General features: G+C 42.6%; 1 protein-coding gene across 13 annotated transcripts in view; it reads left to right on the forward strand.

Moving 5' to 3' along the window:
* MITF (melanocyte inducing transcription factor) overlaps nt 1–22,133 on the forward strand; it is a 122,274-nt gene that overhangs the window by 86,698 nt on the left and 13,443 nt on the right. For 9 of the 13 annotated variants that reach the window (XM_014605147.3, XM_014605144.3, XM_019499751.2 and 6 more), the window contains exons 3-6: nt 15,382–15,609; nt 16,676–16,759; nt 19,060–19,155; nt 20,798–20,915. In XM_014605147.3, the coding sequence (XP_014460633.1) occupies nt 15,382–15,609; nt 16,676–16,759; nt 19,060–19,155; nt 20,798–20,915 (526 nt within the window). Of the gene's footprint in view, nt 1–14,263; nt 14,416–15,381; nt 15,610–16,675; nt 16,760–19,059; nt 19,156–20,797; nt 20,916–22,133 lie in introns of those variants that run through there. The other 4 variants (XM_019499750.2, XM_019499749.2, XM_019499762.2 and 1 more) reach the window with 3 other exon arrangements.

Raw genomic sequence — 22,133 nt, forward strand, 5'->3', positions numbered from 1 at the left:
GCAAACCCCACACGGCGTGGCCTAGCAACTTTGCAGCGCTCTCCACCTCCCTGTGATGCTGTGCGGGAAGAGACCAAGTAACACATGCAGCAACACCATTGGTTGGTAACTATCACATTGATCGATTGTCTGCACTTTCATATAAAATCACAAAAAATATAAAAAGGGCACAGTTGCACTTTTTTTTTTCTTCTCCTCATGCTTTTTCAATGTAGAAGGAAAATCTTCCCAAAGCGTGCAGTAGCTTTACCAAAAAAAATAAATCAATGTCTTCCTACACATGTAAGTTCATGTGGGTTGAACATCTTCACAGGCCCCCATAGTCTTTTGCTGCTCTCCGGGAGCTCGGTAGCTTAAAGCTTCAATTGCTCACAGCAGAGGTTTTGTAACTGACTTGTTTGGAATCTGCCACGTCTTCGGCCCGAGCGCATTGACATCAGCAGGAGCGTGTCCTGTGTGTGTTAAACAAACCAACATTTCAAAGAGATGCTTTGCTGCCTTGGGGCAATGTACCCAGTGCAGCTCGCTAGCCTCCCCCTTTTGAATGGGGAGTGGGAGAAGCTACTTGCCTGAAAGCATCAGCAGACAATGGGCGGATTGAGCAGTCTACTTGTATTAGAAAAAAGAGAGCAGATATTGCTAGAACCAAAGTCCAGATCCAGGAAGGTATTTAGGTTCCCAGCTCCCGTTGGTTTCATAGGAATCGGACACCTCTGCCTTTTGAGTGTCAGGGACCGCTTATCTCGGATGTGAGCAGCTGGGCTGAACTTGAATGCAAGGACAGAATGATCGAGCAGCGCTGGACACACACAACCTTTTTTCTTTTACCTGAAAATTGATATTGGGGTTCACTGAAAGCCCCCAGGGGCTTTCCCCTGGGGTTTACACCACGGTGAAAGCCACAAAACGACATGCACAATAAAGTAGTTACACATGCATAAAAATGGTTATAGTAATATGGCTTATTCTGGTTTTGGAGAGTAGCGTACTTCATACTGGTATAATTGTTAGTTCTAGGACATATTTCCAATACAACTGTGTCCGTAAAAATCCCGTCCCTCAAGGACATGGTCATGCTAGTAACATTTGAAGCATTGACTGGAATAAAGAGTGACCGTAAGAGTTCACAAAGTGAAACTTGTGTTGTGTTCGGAGGATGCACCAAGAGGCATGTAATGGGAATTTCTCCCTTTCAAGCAATGCAAACAGTGGCTTGTCTCTGAAGACTGAAGGAGAAACAGGAGCAGCACATTACACCTCCCGTCCCCGGGATCTTTTAGGAGATGGCTGATAGATTTTGGAGGGGGGGGGGGGGGGGGGGGGGGGGGGAAGAAGGCAGTCCCTTTTTCCTATGCAGGAGCATAGAAATTCACTCCAGGCCTCTCAGAACCAGGTCTACCTGCCCTTTAAGATCTCACTTGCCACCTGCTCTTGGTTTCTGCTTTTCACCTTCCTCTTTATGTCCACTCTTTCAGCTAGAAACATCTTTTCCATTTTCTTTGGCCGCTTCTGGACTTCCCAGGTCTGTGATTTCTGTTGCTTAGACCTGATCTGGGCCTGGCTAGATTCATAGCAGTTTAGGGCTGGAAGGGACCTCGCAAGATCATGGGGTCAAGCCCCCTTGGTCTGAGCAGGAAAGACTGCTGGGGTCAAATAACCCCAGCAAGGTGTGCATCCTGTCTCCTTTTGCAGATCTCCAGGGTAGGTGCCTGCGCCAGCCTCACTAGGAGTCTATTCCAGAGTCTGGTCACATGAACCGTGAAGAAGTTTTTCCTTATATCCAGTCTGAAACTTTCTTCTAGGAGTTTATGACCACTGCTCCTGGTTTTCCCCTGGGGCGCTTTGGTGAATAGTTGTTCACCTCACCCCTGATGCTGTCCCCTGCTATATTTGTAAGCTGCCACCAAATCCCCCCCAAAGTCTTCTCTTTTCTAGGCTGAACAGCCCCATATCTGTCAGCCTTTCCTTGTGTGGCTTGCTCTTCAGGCCTCTAAATCATACGAGCGGCTCTTCTCTGGACTCTCTCGAGCTTCTCCATGTTCTTCTTGAAGTGTGGTGCCCAGAACTGGACGCAGTCCTCCAGCCGTGGCCTCGCCAATGCTGAATAGAGCGGGAGAATGACTTCCGTAGTTTTGCATGAGTTGCATCAGTTGATGCACGCCAGCATATTGGTTGCTCTGCTGACTGTAGCACCACATTCGTGGTATGGCTGGTTCCATGTCTTGCTTGATCTCGAACTTGCAGCCTCACCATAACTTCCAGAAGAGGCCCTCTTTCCAGGGGTCATTCAAACTGTTTTTCCCCCTTTTTTTTACTCTTTGCTTAGGCCTGGTAGGACTTGCCTGCTGGGGTGAGTTTGTAGAATGAATCTGCATTGCTCCGCTGTGTATTTGAGTTATAGTTTAAAGCTTTAAAAATGAAATGTCTGAGTTACTCGAGTTGGACTCTATTTCTAGATCTCAGGACTATTGCTCTGATATTCCAAAATGAATGAAGACTAGTTTTCTACCCATTTTGTGTGTATCTCCACCCTCCCCCTTTTTACCACCTCTGGTTTCCTTGTCTGTAGCATTGCAGCAATGTATACTAATTGGGCTGAATAGAGCTGCTGCTGCTACAGGCTGTTGTGTAGCTCACCTGTCAACTTTGGCAGTAGAGCCAACATTTGCTAAGCACTTTACCCCCAGTGATTTGACAGAATCCCTTAATATCCATTCTGTTATGTGCCTGAGGTGGAGGGAGACGATGACTCTAAATGTAGGCCAGCTCTGTAAGAATGAACTTCGCAATTTAGATGCTGATGTATATCTGCTTAGGTCTCGACAAGGATGTTGCAGCACCCTGGGGTGCCTTGAGATTCTTTCAAGGGTGCTGTGAGATGCCACACAATGTTAGCACTGTTAGGTTTACACACATGATTTACAAGATGATAAACGCAGAGATTTAGAATAGAAATCTGTAGCTGGGGTCTTTCTGAGTTCTTGTCAACAGGAAAAAACAAACTGCTCTATTTTCCTGTAATCAAAAAGAGTGAAAACTAAGAGTTCAGAACTCGTAGTAGAGGTGATCTCTTTTACTAGACTAACTAGATTTTTTGCAAGGAAAAAAAAAAAATCTTTAATTGGTAAAGACTTTTTTTTTTTTTCATAATTCTTTTTGCAAAAATCTAGTTGGTTTAATAAAAGAGATCACCTGTACCATGACTTCTGATTCCTTTTTCCTCTAGACCCGTACAGCTACAAGCTGGAAAACTAAGAGCTAGCATGCTCTTTTATGTTGTGTACAAGCTAAATGCTAAAAGACTAATATGTTGCATGGTGAATATGGCTTGACTTGAAGACGCCACTCTCAGTCTCTTTAATCTCTTGGTAAGAATTTTGAGGGGTTAAACATCTACTGGCTAGGTTAAATGCGGTTTAAAATGGGATTCTTTGTGAATGAAGCCTGGAGGCCCTGAATTTCCTTATCAAAAGCTGGTTTGATCTTCTGACAAAAATATTACTTTTGAATGTGAGCATTACTTATTCACTCCTAACCTTTTGGAGCCCTGGAATGATAACACACACACACACTTCTTTGTATTTCACAAATGTGCTTCTGCTTGTGGGGTCAGTGACTCTGTGTTCCTTATTGAAGTTCAGCCTCGACGATGTTAAAGGACGTTCTTGTACTTGGAAAAGGTGGAGTTTGCAGTATCTGGGTGGCATACTACATAAAAAGCTAAGCCAAGGGAGGCATAACCCTGACATTGGGACTTTGTGTCAAACATGCATGCATCCTTGAGGTCCTGTTTTTGTAGTTACAGGCTCAATACCATGCCTAGATATTGCAGTATTCGGGACAAGGAGTTTTGATATTAACGGGTGTACTTTTTTATTCTATTAAAGTACTCCATTCACACACTTTATTCATCCAAATTAGTTTTGAGAAATGTAAAGATATAGCATAATTTGTTATACCTGAACAAAAGGTTAATGAGTGAGGTGCAAATGGTGCTCTTCAGCATCCACCCATATTGGGACCGTACTTACCAGCATCTTGGCTCGCCAAGAAGCGAATTGGCTAATGCTGTCTAAAATGGTCCAAGGCCAGGTTCAAGAAGTTTGCCTGAGCCTAGCAACCCATTGGGCTGGCATAGTTAAGCTCATCCTTTCCCGCAGTTAATGGTGCAGTGTCACTAGCATCATATCCAAGCATCTTTTATCTTCCCAGACCTCTCTTCAGCCAAGCCGCAGGGTGCCTGTTGGAAAAAGTCCAGAGCAAGTCTTGAACTTGTGCCTTTGCTGCTGTATAAGGCTGTGTCACTGCATCCCAGTTTAACAAAAAGTGTAGTAAGAAGAGGTGAGAGCAACAGAGCACTTCTGGAAGAAGTGACTTTTATTTTATTTTATTTTTTGGGGTGTTGGTATGTGTTGCCCCCCCCCCCCCCCTTTTTCATCTGTGGGGATTTAAAAAGGATTTTCCTCTGTCTAAATAGCTATCCATTCTGTGAGAGGCAAGGATTTATTTTATTTGACCAATTGCATCATTGGCATAGAGTTAGACACTTTTTTGAATGCAAGACTTTCTTCCTCAGGGGGTTCTGTGCAACTCGGTCTGGCTGACCCAGCTCTGGTCCATGGCTTCATGCATCAGTGAGTCCAGAGCATGTAATGCTTGATTCTTCTATATATTGTGGCTGCTAGTAAAGTGCCATGCTGCTGAGTCTAGGCCAGAGCTCCTTTGACCCTCCATTATGTAGGGCCGACCTTGGAGAATTGGGGAAAAAAGCCTTTCTGTGCCATTTCAGTGTGCTTAGATTAGAGTTTAAAGGGGAGAACCTTGTCCAGGTAGCTGAGTAAGAGAAGCTAATGCAATGGTCCTTCCTCTTTTAAGAAGTATCCTGTTTGTCCTCTAGAATGGAAATCTTCATCGCCTAGGAATAAAGTAAAGAGAAAAACCCTAGATTGAGATGGGGAGGAAGCTAAGCCCTCAGATGGTTTTACTTGCCAGATGGATAGTTTTGCTGTCTAATGTGTGTTAAGTGACAACCGTGGTGCTGTGTAACATAGGGCAGCATTACATTCTCTTGCTGGAAATTACCTCTTTCTTCAGCACTGTTTGCTTGTTTGCTTTTTCTTGTATATGGACCATTCAGGAATGCTTCGGGGAGATGGAAATAGCATCTCTGCGACTTAAAGATATGGGAATGCAGCTCTTGGATCAGGAGGTGTAGAGAAAGGTCCTAGAAGAAGAGGAAAGAAGTTAAGAAAGAGACAGAGGCACGAAAGGGGAAAGAGGGCTGCCCAGTGACTGCCAAGGCAGCAGAATAGGTCTGTATGGGAGGCATTTCAGGGTTTGGCCCTAAACGTGCTGTCTCAAGTAACCTTTCATGTTTAAAGTGGGGAGAAGGAGGGAGGGAGAGAGACTAATTAGAAGTGACTAAATTTTACAATGGCAGTAACTTACTTTAACACTATTTTCTTTATTTTTCACTTTGGAAAAATCTTAAAATTGGGATATGATGCATTTTAACTGATTTCTCCCACTGGCTTGAAAAGAAAGGTACATCACTAGCTATTGAGGTGGGAGTTAGGGGCACAGACTTGGAGTCGGGACTTCCTAGACACAGTATGCTGGAGGGCATAAGTAGGGGAGGAAAGTGGTCCTACCCAGTTTACACTCCCTTTCCACATGTACCCCTGTGCCAGTGTGACACAGCATACTGGACAAGATGCATCTATGGCCTGACCCAGTAAATGGCGACTCTCATGGTTTTATGTTGTCGACTGCTCTGTGAGACGGTGGTTAAATTCATGTAGTGCTGCTTAAGCAATGATGACTGCCAGTGTGGGTTTTTTTTTTCCTGTTAATTGAGCATCAAGGCCTTGAAGGGCTCCTATACATGTGCACGGAGGCTGCTTCAATGTGTTGTAATTACAGCATGTTGGAGCAGACTTGATTAACAGAGTCTGCTGGAGCATGGTAATTAATATGCTCCAGCAGAATCCAGTGTCATGTGTGTCAGCATCGCCGTGCTGAAAAATGGGGGTCGCGGTGCTTTTAGCTAAAGCTTGTCAAATGAGCTCTAGTTAAAGTACCCCCCCCCAACCAATTTTCAGTGAGGGGACATTAATACACATGATGCTCCAGGTGTTTTAATTAAAGCACCCCCCCACCTCCCGGAGCACGCTTATAAACGCACATGACACAATTTACTTTCTCTGCACAGAGCCATCATTTAAAAATTGGCATCATGATATGATAGCGGGGATGTGTAATAGCAACAGTTCGGCATTTTGGATGAGCTCCTCCTTTGGAGCACCAGAGTCCTGCCTTTTTTGTGTGATGTCCCCCTCCTGACCCTCAAAATTAATTAATAAATAAATAAATAAACCCAGCAATATTTATTGGAACAGTTTTGGTAGTGGATAGTTGCGTTTCCATGAAGGTGACTTGGATAATCTTACTCTGAAATGCTTGCTCATCATGTTCAGCGGTGTATTGAAACGGTTTTGTGATAATTCAGTAGGTTTAACGAAGTTATAAATAACACTGCAGCCCATTGAGCAGAAGTATAAAAATCAAGGAATTCACTGGTAATCTGGCCTTTGTCTCCTTCAAGTAAACTAAATCAGTGATTCCTTTCTTTAATGATCATGTTAATAGCGTGATAAAATGAAGGCCTTTAAATTGTTTTGTGTTACTGCTTATTCAACCTTTCCATATTCAGGCTGACATAAAAGCCACTATAGGCTATGAGTGAAGAAGTATAGATTCTGGCTTGCTCTTTATTAACTGTGACGTGTGATAGCTCAGGGCACTTGAGCTGCACAAAACTATTTTGAATTAACAAAATCTTCATTCTTTGTGAAATGGTTCCCGTGGCAGTTACATTCACTGCAAAGCAGATAGCTTGAAAACAGACATATTTTAAAACAAGTGTTCTTTGTGCTGCAACCAGAGCTGGTAAAATGATTTGTTACAACAAAGTAAATGGTACTTCGAAAATAGATTAATTTTGTATTTTCGGCGTTTCTTGTAAATGTTCTGCTGGTGAATGTGACAAGTTGTTCCTAAGCTGCTTGGGTTTTTGCAGGCCTTGAAAACTGACTCACGTTTTCGGTTTTGATCGTCTTCAGTATGCAACTGTGGGGGAGTGTGTGTGGGAGAGTCGACCTTTCTGTGCCTCTGCTTAGTTGTGTGTGCAATGGGTACAGCAGTTCTTGCCCAAGCCTTTATGCAAGTCTAATGGGTTTAGAGATTTGTTGGAAGAAAGTTACTGCACATCTGCAAAATGGGTGTTCATTGCATTCTTATTAGCGTCAGAGGATGGTGCTTTGGGCAATGTAGAGACTTTTTTTTTGTCTGCATTTAGTGTGCTTGGCCCAATTATGCCTGTAGGACACGATTTCTCTACACCAAGCCGTTGCCCCTGAACATTCATGCACACTTTCATGCACTATGTTAAAATCAATGCATCTTTCTAGAGCAGTTGGACCACCACCTTTTGACAGCGAGGGCCAGATCCTGTTCTTCACCTTGGGGAGGGGGTGGATATGAGTGCATCCCTGTTGCACCCTGCCCCTGTCACTGAGACACAGTAATCCAAAAGGTGAGTAGTTGTTCTGTTCCTCGCTGCTTTTTGTAACTTCATCTGCAGGCTGAGATGAAGCTGTATTGCAAAGAGATGCATTAGCAACTTTTTCAGGGATTTGAGCAGGGTGGCATAGGCACTGCCATTTCAGAAGCCTAGAACAGGACTCTACCCCAAATATCATCCTATTTTGACTCCTGCCATGCTGTCATTTCGTAGGGCATGCGGTGGTAATATGTACTTCTTGTGAATGGAAAAGCTTCAACAATCAAGAAAACGGCAAAGATAAAAGCAACAGGGGCTTGTTTCGGCGCTCGTGGAAGTCTGTAGGGACGCTGTCGGTTTGACTCCCACAGGCTTTGGAACAGAGTCTGTTTTGCAAGTGGAAATCTACAAGTTAAATGTTTTTAATTACGATTTTCTGACTTATTCAGGCCACAGTTCTGGGCACTGCCTTTCTGTGTACCAGAATAGTGGATTTAATGCTTGAAGCAAAACACAACGGGCATGTCAAAACATGCAAGCCCATGCACTTACTCGCTTCTTTGTCCAAAAAATGAGCAAACTCCTCAATGACAAGCTTGTTGCCACTTTCATAATGAGATGGGAGAGGAGGCAAGTTTTCTACCCTTTTTTTGGTGGTCTATTTTTTTGTCTATTTTGTCCCACTCCTAGTTTTGGCAAAATAACACTTGTATTTTGCTTCTTGGTGGGATTGGTGGGTTCTGCATGCTTCTTGGTGGGGGTTAGGAGGGGGGTGTGTGTGTGTGTGTGTGTGTGTGTGTGTACCAAGGCAGGCTTGTATTAATGCACACTAGACATAATTCATATGCAGAAGGGGTTGGGATTGCTAAATGAACAAAGATTTTTGAATGTTCTGACTCTTGTGAATGTAAAATGTGAGCTTGATATTTGCGATGATTTTTGGAAATACTCCAATTAAGGTAAATGATGAACCCTGTTCCGTATGTGACTTGGGCAAACCTGGCCCAGCTAAGTATCCTTTCAGGTATCTTCTCCAAAATGTATTTCCTCCTTATGGCTTCTTATAGTCACGTCCTCACAGACTATGTCCACATGTGAGAAACCACCTAGAATTGGGAGTCTTGGGAAAAGGGCACCAATAAAGTGGATTCGAACCTGTAGAACAAATTGTCCTAGGCAGCACGCGGACAGATGTGATGAAGCTTGCATTCCTGTAGGGTCTTTCTGTAGCTCCCTTGAGGACTTTCAGGGCATGAATCCAGGGCCTCTTTCCCTTCCCCTTCATCACTAAATTCATTTTCTCCGTGTTTTTTGTGGGGAGGAGGTATTATTTTTTTATCCCTTCATATGATAAGAGTTGAAGGCAGCAGCTACATCCTTGGAACAAAATTGCTCCTACTGAAGAATTCAGATGCGTGCGAAGAAAACAAATTTGCTCCGCTTCTGAATTGTGCCTGAACTGTTGGAGACGCATCTGAGGAAAGCATGGTATTTCTGGGCTTTTGCTTCCTGAGGGGGTATGAGTCATCAAGTTCATTGACTAGCTTCATTTCTGAACCAGTTAAGCACTTGAAACTTCCCTAGCAGTGAAACCAGAAATACAGAGCCTTTCACCCCTAGGTTGCTGGTTCAAAGCCTTGGGCCGTTAGTGACTTAGTTATTTACTAACTAATGAATGTTCAGTGGCTTTATGCAAACTTTTTAATGGTTAGTCTCTTTCAGCCACAGTTGGGACGTGTCCTACCCTCACCTATCGGCATGTCTCGCAGGGCCTGCATACCAACGCATGCAAAAAAGAAAAAAAAGGGTTTTTTTAGTAGGCAGCTTTATGGCCTGACGCATGGCACACAGAGCTGTAGCATGAGTGAGACTATGTCCATAGATTAAAATAAGCATTTTGCTTATGGAAAACCTGGCTGGCTGCAGCCTTGGATTTCAGCTGATCATGTCATTTAAGGGCAGGCATTTTTTTGTACACGGGTCGTGATTATTCAGATTATTCAGGCTCAGATTATTCAGTGCCTTATTATCAGCGGTAACGGCATAGCCATCGTTGCCAACAGGCTATAAAACCCTTGCTCCAATGCAGCTTGGATGTGCAGGCTTGAAAGAAATAGGAAGAACTATAAGACTGAAGAGGCCGGTCTTATGAACAGCCACTTCTACCAAGAATTAAAATAGCTTTGAAATTATCCCATAGGCTCTGCATAAAAGTCTATGGCACTTACTTCAGTTGTTGACTTCCTGATGTTTCTCTTAGTCTCTTAATAGAAATCTGGCAGGTGAGAGGGCTCTGAGCTCTGCCCCAAAAAAAAAATACCATACTCTTGTGCTATGGTGCAAAGTTGCAACAAGTTTGTTTATAGGAAAGAAGTGTGTCTAGATAGAGAGATCCTTAAAAATCAGCAGAACGCAGCCCCTTGCTGTGTTTTATTCCATCTTCATGTGCTTCTGCAGCTGAAGTACAACTTAATGTCAGTCTGCTGTTGTGTTATGCTTATCTTAAATCTCTTCTGTACAACATGACTGCTCTTCTGTGACATGGGAGAAAATGCAGGCAATCCTTGGGTAATGGGCAACTACCTTTTTAAGAAAGAAAAGGCAAATCTGTGTACAGTAGTGATGATGATTTTATACTGAATACATAATAGTCGTGTCTGTGGATACCGAGTTGCGTCAAATAAATAACTTTTTTTAATAGATGTTTCATAATCACAAAATGTTGTCGGACCCTTTTGTCCATTGATAGCAAATAGGTAATTGGCCAAGAAAGCTTATGCCTGTGTGAATCAATTACTTAAAGGGCCACTTTGCCTTCCCACCTCCTGACTTTAGGCTAACATGGCTAACAACCTCCCTACTCTTCTGTGTAAGCGATGCGATGCAACAAAACGAGGGAACTTTTGCCTTTTGAAGTGATCCCAGAAGATGGTTACTGATTTTGTTGGAGCTGCAGTGGTGTTGCTCACGTGTACCTGCCCTGGCCTTAGTACTTGGGATCTCTTCAATGGTTTTTCATTAGTAGGAGAATTAAGCAACAAGGAAATGTTCCAGAAGGATTTTTCCTGCACTTGCTTGGTGTCTGTAGTTGGATTTTTAGCTCTCCTTCACGTTAAGCAGATGAGGTTATTTAACTTGCTGTTGTCTGACTAGTCTTGTTTCAAAACTCTGATGCTGTCTCTTTTAGGTCATCAATCTGAAAAGTAATAAAAACCTTTTCAAGTGGCTAAAACCCTGAAATCCTGTTTCCGGATGGTTTTGCCTCTCGGCCCATAGTCTAGCGATCTGGGCATAACTAAATCTTCAACTCGAGTAAAGTCTTTCCATTTGTGGGGTTTTGTGGTTTACCGTTTGGTCCCATTAATTTTAAAGTGATACAGTATGTTAACCTTTCTTCAAAATCCCATGACATTTAGCTTTTTGAGCAACAAGAACTGCTATTGAGCTGGGAAAACTGACCCCAAAAGTATTTATTTGTAATTATAAGCTGCAAGTCCTAGGGCAATATAGTTAGAACAAATGCTTTCTCTCTCTATTTGTTTTAAGCTTCCTCTCATTGGATTAGTACGTTCCCTGAACTTTTAATCTGTTCGGCCCCTGCTCCTCACTAACACACAGGCTTTTCTTTAATGGTAATGTTTAAAACATCGTATCTTCCACAGAGGGTAACAGCCTGCTCCAACTGTTAGCTCCGGTAGTAGTTAATCCTTTACTGAAACCAAACCTACTATTGTTTCGTCCCGGCTATTAGGGCAGTGATTGTTACAGCTACAACCTTGGCTGCAGGACCCCCAGTAGTCAGCATGACTAATTGCATGATTTGGATTGTATTAGCATATAACTGTAGACTTAAGTTTCTGTCATGCATGGGGTTCCTGTAATGTCTTTCAATCCTAAACCGTTTAACAATTCTTGTAGATGATGACTATCAATCTGTATGCAATATTCAGCAGTTTTTGGCACCAAGTTTCTAATAAGCCTTATGTGAACATATGAAGTTGGAACTTGCTTATGAGGCCAGTTTTTCTTAGGGAAAGCAAGAGTTACCTGCCCAACTTCCACCCCCAGCCAATCCCATAACTAATCTCAAATTAGAGCTTTTAAATATGGAGCTGCTACAATTCTTCAGGGAACTAATTAGGAAAAAATAACTTTTGTAAATCTGTTTGGGGGCCTGTGAATATTGCGAGAGGCGCGTTTTCTTTCTTTAAACCGAGTTTGGGCACCCTTAGTGTCAATACTTTTTCAAGTCATTCAGACATCCCGACCACGTTAGCTGTTGGCCTTAACAAATCCAGTCTGTTGTAACTGGAAGAGTGAAATTGTCCATTTCCACCCAATACTTCAAAACACTCTAATTCATTTTCTATGCCTAGTAAAAATAACGCAAGACCAGGCATGGTTTTGTCTCCTCCAATTGCTCAAAATGCTACTAAATTATCCTGTTTTATTAGGCATGTAAAAGTTGGGGGGGACCAGGCAAAGTTTTATATTCTTGTAATAGTAGAGTCCCTTGTTTCTGTCAGAATTGGAACATCTGTCCTGAAATCCATTAATCAACACAGTGTATGCTTCAGTCATTAGCTAATGGCAAGAGATGTGTGTTTTATTTCCTGTCCACGTTGACCATGAATCAGTCTCTCTTAATTCTTATTGTATTCTTTTACATAAAAGTGCAGCATGTAAACTTCAGCTAGGCCATGTCCAAATAAAATGGTAGTGATTTTATTCTGCTGATTGATAGACTTGGTTTAACTTTCCACCAAGTTTCTTTGAGGTTACAGGCTGGAAATTCCCGGATGAGCATTAAACACCCCTTCATGTCCTTGGTGGTAGTTGGTTCAAAGGAAATTTGGATTCAGGGTATTAATTGGGTCTCTGCATTCTGCCTTCACCCTTCATACACAAACCTAAAGAGTGAAGTAGTCTCCAGGAGTCAAGATTTGCCTATTGTGTAATGCACCAATGTCAGCAGCGCCCACTCAGCACGCGAGCTGCTCTGAGGATATGGACATATGTAACACTTCTTGTGTGTTACCCCTGAAAGCAAGGCGGCAGGTTTGAAAAATGGATTTTTTTTGAAGAGGTCTACGCAGATCCTAGCACAGAACTGATTTGGAGAAGTTGTCTCCGGATCTGTCAAGCTCCTCTACCATCCCCAAGAGGAATCGGCAGCCTGGACATCCGTAAATCCTGCCAATTTGCTCTGAATCCAAAAGCAAGCCATACATTGCACCACTGTTCCCATCAAAGACCAAAGTCCTTCCCCAAGGCCCTGCTGTCCCATGATCTCCCGGTAGGACCTTTTTCCAAGTACGGTACAACCAAAGTGGAGTTGCCAGATACAGTACAAGCATCACTTTGCCTTGGATACCAGGTCCTTCTCCAGCGTTGTGCACTGAGCACCAGCAGCTCTGTGCTAAATGGATGCATTGGAGGAGGTGCCTCATGAAATTGGATGGAAAGGGTCCTAACCCCTCTCCTTAACCCCACAGAAAAAGGGGGTATAAAACTATTACAAATGATCAACATCATAAACTTTTCACTCACTCTATATTCAGAATGGTCACTTTAACCCCTCTCCATCCTTGGACCCCAACTGCAGCTCTCCTTTGTATTGGCAGTATAATTCAGGTAGAATTTACCCTTTACCCACCACAGTCCCAAGAGCTTGCAAGACAGGAAGTAAGAAATCCAGGTGTAACCTAACCAGGAGAGTCACCAATGCAGAGCTGATTCCTTTGGCAATACTCAGACTTTATATATAAAGACTTCCTGGGCTTCAAAGTGAGAAATATCTACACCAGCCCCAATACAAAGCATTAGGGCAGTGTTTTGGTGAAGATGCATCTGTCCTTGTTCTAGCCAATGACTTTGTCCCCAATTCCATGTGTGTAGAGTCCTGGGGTAAGAAGTCCATGCAACATAGGTTGAACAGCTCTCGTTGTACATGCCTGTGTAGAATATTTTAGGTGAAATGGGCTGATAAAGAGATGCAGCTTTCTCCAGCAATAGTTTATGCCAAAGGACAGGGACATGTTTGGGGCATCTTACCAGAATGCATTCACTAGGCTACCTAGGCACATGTTTCTTTGGCAATTCCAGCACGAGGGGCCAAGATCGAAGTATATTGCATACTACAGTAATGGCTGAAGGGACATGAGGACATCTGAACATGGCAGACTTGGGAAAATTAAGCCTAGAAGAGGGGTAGCTGGTGCTGGTTGGCTTCATTCCTTCCACACCATTGGGTGCATAAGGCAGATGTGGAGATACATAAACCTGGAAGCCTAGACTAGGACTGGGCAGCCATGTACTTCTGTTCAGCACATGCCCCTGACCATGAAGAGTGCATGCAACTTGTAGCACTTTTTGTGCAGTTTCTGCTTTTTTTTACTCTGGGCTTAAAATTTGTAACCTTACTGCTAAAGAAAAATACCATTGTCTAGTAGTATGACTGGAACGAAAGATGAATAGCAAGCTGGCCTTGAGCTAACTGTCAATCCTGACTTTGATAGCCCATCACTTAAAAGATCCTTTTATGTTTATGAAAAAGCATGACGTCAAAGCTGGGGAAAAAAATCATACCAATATTTAGGGCTAAACTTGCTTCCAAGAAGAGTCCCTTGTGTGAACTGTTTGTTTCTCTACATGCGTAACTAATTAGCTTAGGTTATTATAAGTGGACGGTCGTAGTAAAGTTTCTTGTGCTGTACTGGGGTAGCCTGTTTATGATGCTTCTGTGTGCGAGTCTTTGAGCTGGAATAGCAAAAAATAAAAGATAATCGGTTCCTTAGTTAAGTTTTGAACATAAAAATAGTATGCTGGAAATGCTCGAGTATAATCATTATCAGGTGAGTTATTTTGTTATCTGTTTTAAAAATATTTACCGCATATGCAAAGTTGTTTTATCAGCATACCATGTCATATTTTACCTGGTCCGGGTACACGGGATAGCGTTTAACTGTTTGAAACTCATGAGCTCCTCTGTAGGGTATTGCATTTCAGTATGGCATAAAGGCAGTAGTAGCATTCAGTGTTAGGTAAACTTTGTGTTCAGAAATGGTGAAAATTTGCCTTTTAAAAATGTTGATTTTTTTTTTTCCTTGATTGTCTGCTTTTATGGTAGTATATGTGCAGTTGGTGTGGATTTATTTTTCACTTTTTTCCACAAAAAAAAACTATGTAGTATTAAGACAGCAGGTTTAAATAGAAAATATACTGCTAACAAACACGATTAATGCATGCATTGAATTTTTAAAAATCTATTAAGCTCTTAAAGATTTTTTTTTCTTTGTGTCCGCCACTTACAATTAGCATTTTAACCAGGCGGAGATGCCTTAACAAGGTTATTTTAGTTGCACACAAATTAGACCAGGAGTACTTACGGTTTGAATGTTTTTGTCTGCAGAAGAAAACTTTAATAATTTACTTAATTTCATACAACGCTCATCTTTTCCAGGGATTAAAACATGTTAACATTTTTAACTCTAGGATTCATTGGATCGTGCACCACAGCAAAGCAACCATAAGTAGTATGGTTTTGAAAGTAAAACTAACGCTTTCAAAAACAATCAGGTTATGAGTCCTGCCACAGCCTTGCAAACTGCAGTGACTCAAATGTAAGCAAAAAAAAAAAAAAAAAAAATTATCTGATCAGGTCTTCAGCTATTATAAGGTAGTGAAACTTCAGCAGAGCTGCACAGACTTATACCCGTCAAGGAATTCACTAAACAGTATCTGGCACCATGTGCATGTGCATGCAACCACTTCAGAAAGCAATAAACTCTTGTTCTTTTTTTTTACCGTGTGTTTTGCAGGTGCAGACTCACCTTGAAAACCCAACCAAGTACCACATTCAGCAAGCCCAGCGGCAGCAGGTGAAGCAGTACCTTTCTACCACTCTTGCAAATAAACATGCCAACCAAGCTCTGAGCTTGCCCTGCCCAAATCAGCCTGGTGATCATGTCATGCCATCTGGAACGGGAAGCAGCGCACCAAACAGTCCGATGGCTATGCTCACGCTTAACTCCAACTGTGAAAAAGAGGTAACGCAGCCTATTACGATAGTAATTGTTTGCCTCTTACGAAAGATGAGATTCACTCTTGATCTTAAGTTTGTTTTCTATTCTGAAGTCCTGGCTTGAATCCATAGTTGCCAGTGATGTGCATAAAGTTTTATATAAAATATTTGGGGTGGAAAGAATCTGTGTCCTAGTTTAGCCGTGTTTCTCTGAGCTACTTTTAGTCCACTTACATGTCTTAAAGGCTTTTCTGTGCCTGGTCAGCACAAAAAGGAGCGGGTAATTGACCTTTGGAGAGTACAAAGCCATTTTTGTATGCTGTAACTTTCTGGAATAATGTTTTTGTGGCTCATTCATAGTATAAAAAGCAAAGCAGAATAAATGAAAAAATCAGAAACCACAAAGCATTGTGAGGATTTTTTTTTTTTTTTTGCAGAAAAATAAAGTTAAGTAGATCTGTCACTTGAGTAGGACTCCCAAGTAGACACTTTTTTTTGATAATTTTTTAAAATATTGCTGATTGCCATTTTGGTTGCAGCCCCCATTAATACACATTCAGAATTTCACTTGCATGCCCCTTGCAGCTCTCAGGACCATGCGTTCACATGCGCAGCCCACAGTTCCCATGACTGGGGAGTGCTGATGCTAATGCTTATAATTGGATAGTCTCACATCTGCATCCAGAGCGTGTGCACACATGTAAATGTTGGTGTGCCAGAGGCCAATGTATGGACATTTTATTCTGTTCTCCTTTTTAGGATGGAAAAAAAAATAATGGCCATGTCTTTTCAGACTTGATTTTAGGTCTAGAGTTATTTTTATGCAAGCCAAGAAAGCAGAACTGTTTGTTCTTTCTTTTGCTCCGTGCTGTTTCAGTGCTTCAAAACAAAGGGAACTTAAATAGACCTGCCCCATAATCAGCATCTCGCCCAAACTCTGCTTTTCCTTTAGGGAGTTAGAGCTTCACATTGCTGTGTCATCAGGGATGTGTGTGCATGGCACTGGCTCACTTGCGCTCTCTTCTGACAGAGAGGTTGTGCTATCAACTCAGGTCCATGCTTTGCTTTTTTTTTCCTTTTTATTTTTACAGGGCTTATATAAATTTGAAGAGCAAAGCAGGTTAGAGAGTGAGTGCCCGGCTCTGAACACGCACTCACGAACATCATGCATGCAGGTACTGGATGACACAGGACTTGGGAGCACGAGACCCTTTATAAAGAGATGCTCTGATTCTTTGGGATCATTTGAAAATGCAAATTTGCCCCATAATTCATTCAAATGTAAAAGTAAAAGAATTAAGATACAGAAACCAAATCTTCCACTTGGTAATTTCTCATAGCAGCACCTGAGAGAGTTTAATCCTTGTTCCAATTTTAGTAAAAGAACCAAAACATTTTAACCCAGCTCTATGGCTGCACTGCAATGCTTGGTTCCTAAAGAAGTCCTAGGAAGATTATCTGTTAGACGGCTCCAAAATATTGTTCTCGTCATAGGACATTGGGGGGGAAAGGAGACCTGTCTTGGTTCAGCTATGGCTTCCCCCTTTTTAGTATGTAGCATGTCCTAGTCTAATGAACGATGCTCATTTTAAATATGACATCCATACAACTGCAAAGGGTACAACGAGAAAAGTTTTTAATATTTCCTTAGGAGAGGAGGCTGCTGCTTGAGGGCTGAGGAGCTGGTTTGCTATTTCCATCAACGATATGTCCTATAATTGCCAATGTGTCTCTTTATGGCATTTCTCTTTGATCTTCTACTCTTTCAATTCATGCCATCTTGTGTGAGTCACCCATACGAAATGCTCTATAGAAATGTTGGGGGAGTGAACCAGTTAGATGCCAGTAGAGATGGAGGCAACCATTACAATTCTGGCAGCAGTGATGGGAAAGGAAGTGAGGCACGGAGTTTTATAGGATAAAAGGGGGAAGGAAAGGTGAGGACAGCAAGTCAGAGGGAAGAGATGGAAGAGGACCCAGACTGAAAGTTCAGAGAAGCCCCCAAAACTTTCATAAAGTTTCGCATCCTTGTTACTGGTGCAGAAACTAGTCTTGAGTGCCATATGTGCTTGACTAGACTTGCACGACCATGCTCTGCAATGCATGAGCCATCACTTTGCATTGTTGTTATTGATGTGGTGGTTTTATACAATTCAGCTTGTGGGAATGTCAGCTATACAGCTGCAATTTAAACCTCATCTTGCCCAGGTGCCCTAGGAACAAAATGGCAAGCAAGAACAAGCTCTCTGAAGTGGCTACAGGGGATTATTTTGAACAGCACAGAGGTGCAAAACTGTCCAGTGTCTCGATCAGTGGCTTAGGTCCTTAAAAGCATTTGGTATTGGCAGTGACACGTGGTTGTGCACGTCCAGTATTTAGGTGCCACGGATTCTCAAAATCTTTGCTCAGCTACCATGCAACTCAAAGGTGCCTAAACTTGCTAGGGTCTCTGATTTGAGAGCAGTCTCCCAGCTAAAGTTCCTGCAGAGCCCTAGTCAGTGAATATTTTCAGACTTTGCTCACTAGATCGGGCCTGCCACTAAATGGTGCCCTCTGTTAACCAATATGGCAGTAACTAGAGCGCTCATTTGGGATATGGGAGAGCCAAGCTGGGGAATGTGAGCCCACATGCTCCAACTTCCCAGAGGGCCACCTTAACCACCAGGCTACAAGGTACTCTGTGTGGGTTGCCTGCAGTTCTCTTTTTCATAGAGCAACCTTTATTGGGTGGAGAGTGAGTGGATGCTATATTTTAGTAGGATGCTTGCCTGCAAGTTGCAGTCCCCACTCCAATAAATATTTAAGCACGTTGTAAAAATGAAGCAGTTCAGCAGATGAGCTGAGAGAGGTGCTTCCTCTCAGCCTGGAGTTAGATGCCTGGACCCCTGGAAGGAAGAAGGCTTAAGCCTCATTCCTCTCCCTGGCATTTCTTACTGTCTTGCTAAGGGTACATAATGCTCTGCATTCATTGCATAGGGAGCCTTGGCACCCAACTGAGGGTTGCTGGTTTCACCAGCTGATAACGCACCTGGAAGTTAGGGCGTTGCACATTGTAAACCCTTCTGCAGATCGGACACTGATTCCTGCGCACCTTCGCAGCCACATGCTGTGGCACAGCTGCCTTGGACTTCAAAGCCACCACCTTTTGCGTGTGTTGAGTTGAGTGGATGGAGTATGCGGGGAGCAAAGGTTGCATGCTGCCGGATGCTGACTCCTGCTGATTCGGGAGTGGTGCTGATTTTGAGTCAGTCTTGGCTGCTCCTGGGTGGGGGAAGTGGTGACTAGTGCCCAGGGACTGTAATAGATGCTTCATAGATGTGAGATGGTCCCTGGTGCACGAGCAGAGACCCGCATCCTTGGCAAAAGGCTGAGGGACACCAGGGCAGTGCAGGGCCTGTTTATGTAGAATGCAACCTGGGGTTTGCTTAAAAACAGCAAAATGATACAAACTTCTCATTCCTTTTTGTCTGCCCAGATGGATGATGTTATTGACGATATAATTAGTTTGGAATCGAGTTACAGTGAAGAAATCCTTGGCCTGATGGATCCGGCCCTGCAAATGGCGAATACGGTACTACAGCCCTTCCTTTTCATGTTCCAGTTGTACAGATTGCCAGTCTAGCTCTGTGAAATTCAGGAACAAGGCTTAATTCTAGGGATTATAAGGTGATGGTTGGTTGATTCAGTTACTCACTGGGTCAAAAGAAGGAAGATGATTCTCTTACAGTGGTAACGAGATATAATTGGTGATCGCTGTTAGTGTTTTACATTGCTGTATGCAACTAATCCAGAGACCATCCTGTAAAGTGCAGCTGAGACCATGGAAGCATCCTCTTCATATCCTACTGCTCACCAGGCATAAGGGAACTGGAGAGCTGGGCATCCTGCTTCATCCTGAATTCAGCGACCTTGTCTGCTACATGCTCTGAATTTGGGACAGACCTAGATAATATTCTCCCTCTTCCCACTTGGGGTTTCATTATTCTATTGTTTGCCCCTCTCATCCAGGATAAGAGGCTTCTTGCAGCTAGTAGCCTGCTTCCTGAATTATGGTACCTGAGGTCTGCAGAGTGGGCCTGTTTTGGAGGCTGGCTTTGCACTGCACAATAGAGGAGCGCTCCGAGGTCGCAGCCACGCAAAACTTAAGTGTGTTTTTTGCTTCATGCACTGGAAGTAGCCCCACTGAATTCAGTGCTCAGGCTTGAGTAAATGCACAGATCTGCAGAATCTGGGGCCATAAGGAGTTTATAAAAATAGCTGAATGTTAAGATAAAGGCTTACGAAGTGTCACAACAGCAGTAATCAGAACTTACTCAGCACCACCGAGTTAAAGAAGTGAGAGAGCTTATAACTGCTTTCTCAGTAAACTCAGTATGAAAAATTAAAAAGGTGTGGGTAGCGCTGTATTCAGCATGATACAAGAGTGTTAAGGAATTGTCTTGATAAATCTTGTTGGAATATTACCCTGGTGTGTCTGTACACATCTATTTTGCTTTTACACACCTACGTAAATGAGTACGAATAATTTAATGGATTAGTCATTAAGAAACCCGATGCTAAAAATATGTGGAAATCTGCCACCACCACCTTGTGTGGTTTTTTTTTAGATGTTGGAACAAGAACTAGGTATGCAGACTGCTTCCCTATGCAGTACATATCAGATCAAATGGAAAAAATGTACCTGGTTTAAACAGGTCTGTCTTCTGCAAGTCTAATTTACTAGTAACTCCATGCTTGAATGCTCATGGAAGAGTTTGGGGCTCCCTCTAGTGGTTGCATCTTGACTTTTGGGACTCCCTTTTTGGTGGTGGTAGGAAAGCATAATCAGTTTTTCTTGCAACAAACAGGACGGAACATTTAATTACTACAATTCTGACGTGTCCTAACATCCTAATATTCTTTTGTAGTTTAGAGACCAAATGTCTTAGGCTATTTTTCTCCCATTTTTTTTTCCCACCAAGTTTTACATTATCTCTATAGTTTCCTTTCCATGGGATCAGGCCTTCTGCAAGAACTGCAGAATTGTCTCAGTGTCATAATTCTTTGTATAGCTCTAGGCTTGAGGGACTTTCCCCAATGTTAATTGTAAGGTGGAGAAAAGAACAGATTTTTTTTTTTAGCAGATGTTGGCTTTGTGCTTCTGTATGAAGTCTCTCGTATGGATCATGGCAAACGATCTTCTGTTTCTTCCTTTGTTGTTTTTTCTGTTTCAGTTACCTGTATCTGGCAATTTGATTGACCTGTATGGCAACCATACAAGTATGCCTCCAGGGCTAAACATCAGCAACTCTTGTCCTGCTAATCTTCCCAATATAAAAAGGGAGCTGACAGGTAAATAACACTTGAAAGAATAATGTCAAGGCTTTGTTTTATTAAGATGACTTTTAAAAATAGGTTGGAAAAAATAAAATGTCCAGATGCCTTACTCTTTTGTTTGCCCTGCACTTTAATAGGCCTGTTAGCTTACAGAATACAGCATGCAACATGTGGTTTTTACACAAAGCAAAATGATTCAATTGTTAGGTCTGTAATCGGCTTCTATTGTGATAGACAAGGGCATTATTCTAACCAGGGTTGCCAACCCAAGAATTTTTTTACTGACAACCAAATTTTTTTTTTTTTTTTTACTGACTGTTTTACCTCATGTAAATGTGACTCTTCTGCCAGGCCCTGGATGACAGCAAGGTCAGATTCAAATTTAGGGAATGAATGTCAACTTTTAATATAGTTTTACTTTGTCTGCAGCATTGGCTTTACACCCTGCTGCCTCCACCCTTGGGGTTCCCTACTCATTCCCAACTGCACCCTGCACCTGTGCTGCTTTTCCCAGCCTTACCCCTGCCAGTCCCACTCTCCCCATCCTGGCAGGGTCTCATACCAAGAAGTTCAGGCTTCTTGGTTATTTTAAAGAATAGTTCTGGTTTTTATATCAACAGGCATTTTTAGCTCTGGCGCCCGCCCCTTCCGCTTCCCTTTTTTTTAATGGACTGTCTGTAAATTTATGGAGAGTTATCAAGAACATTTATGGATGAAATCTGTGTCACGATCAAACCTGTGTGGTGGAAGTGTGCACTTTGAAGGACTCCTTGCATAGCTCCTTTCTGGGTTAGACCTACTAGACATTGGTCTCACAATAGGCATAATAGTGACTTGAGCTGTCTTAATGGTGCTCCAGAGAAGTTGCAAGGGGGGAGTGCCAAGTTTGTGGCTTTTGTAGTGGACAAGATTCGTCATTGCACAATACTGCCAGTTTTCTTAACAATGTGAGGACTTGGAAGTATGACATCGCCTCTCATTGGCAAGGGCTATGGCTGTTTGTGTGGGCAGGCTTGGGTCAGCAAGCCCTGTATAATACAAACAGATTTTTAAAAGAAGCCTTGCACTGTGGCAGCAACACCTGTATCCTTTGTTTTCTTTCTGCATGGAGTTGTATTATTTCTCTCCAATTGCAGATTTTGCTAGATACAATTGCATCTGTCCCAGTTGCATTCACATACTCAGGGAAAAGTTATTTCTAGTGGTACAGATGCCTCCTACTTGCCCTGCACA

Source organism: Alligator mississippiensis, chromosome 12, assembly GCF_030867095.1.
Source record: "Alligator mississippiensis isolate rAllMis1 chromosome 12, rAllMis1, whole genome shotgun sequence".
Classification (NCBI taxonomy): Eukaryota; Metazoa; Chordata; order Crocodylia; family Alligatoridae; genus Alligator; species Alligator mississippiensis.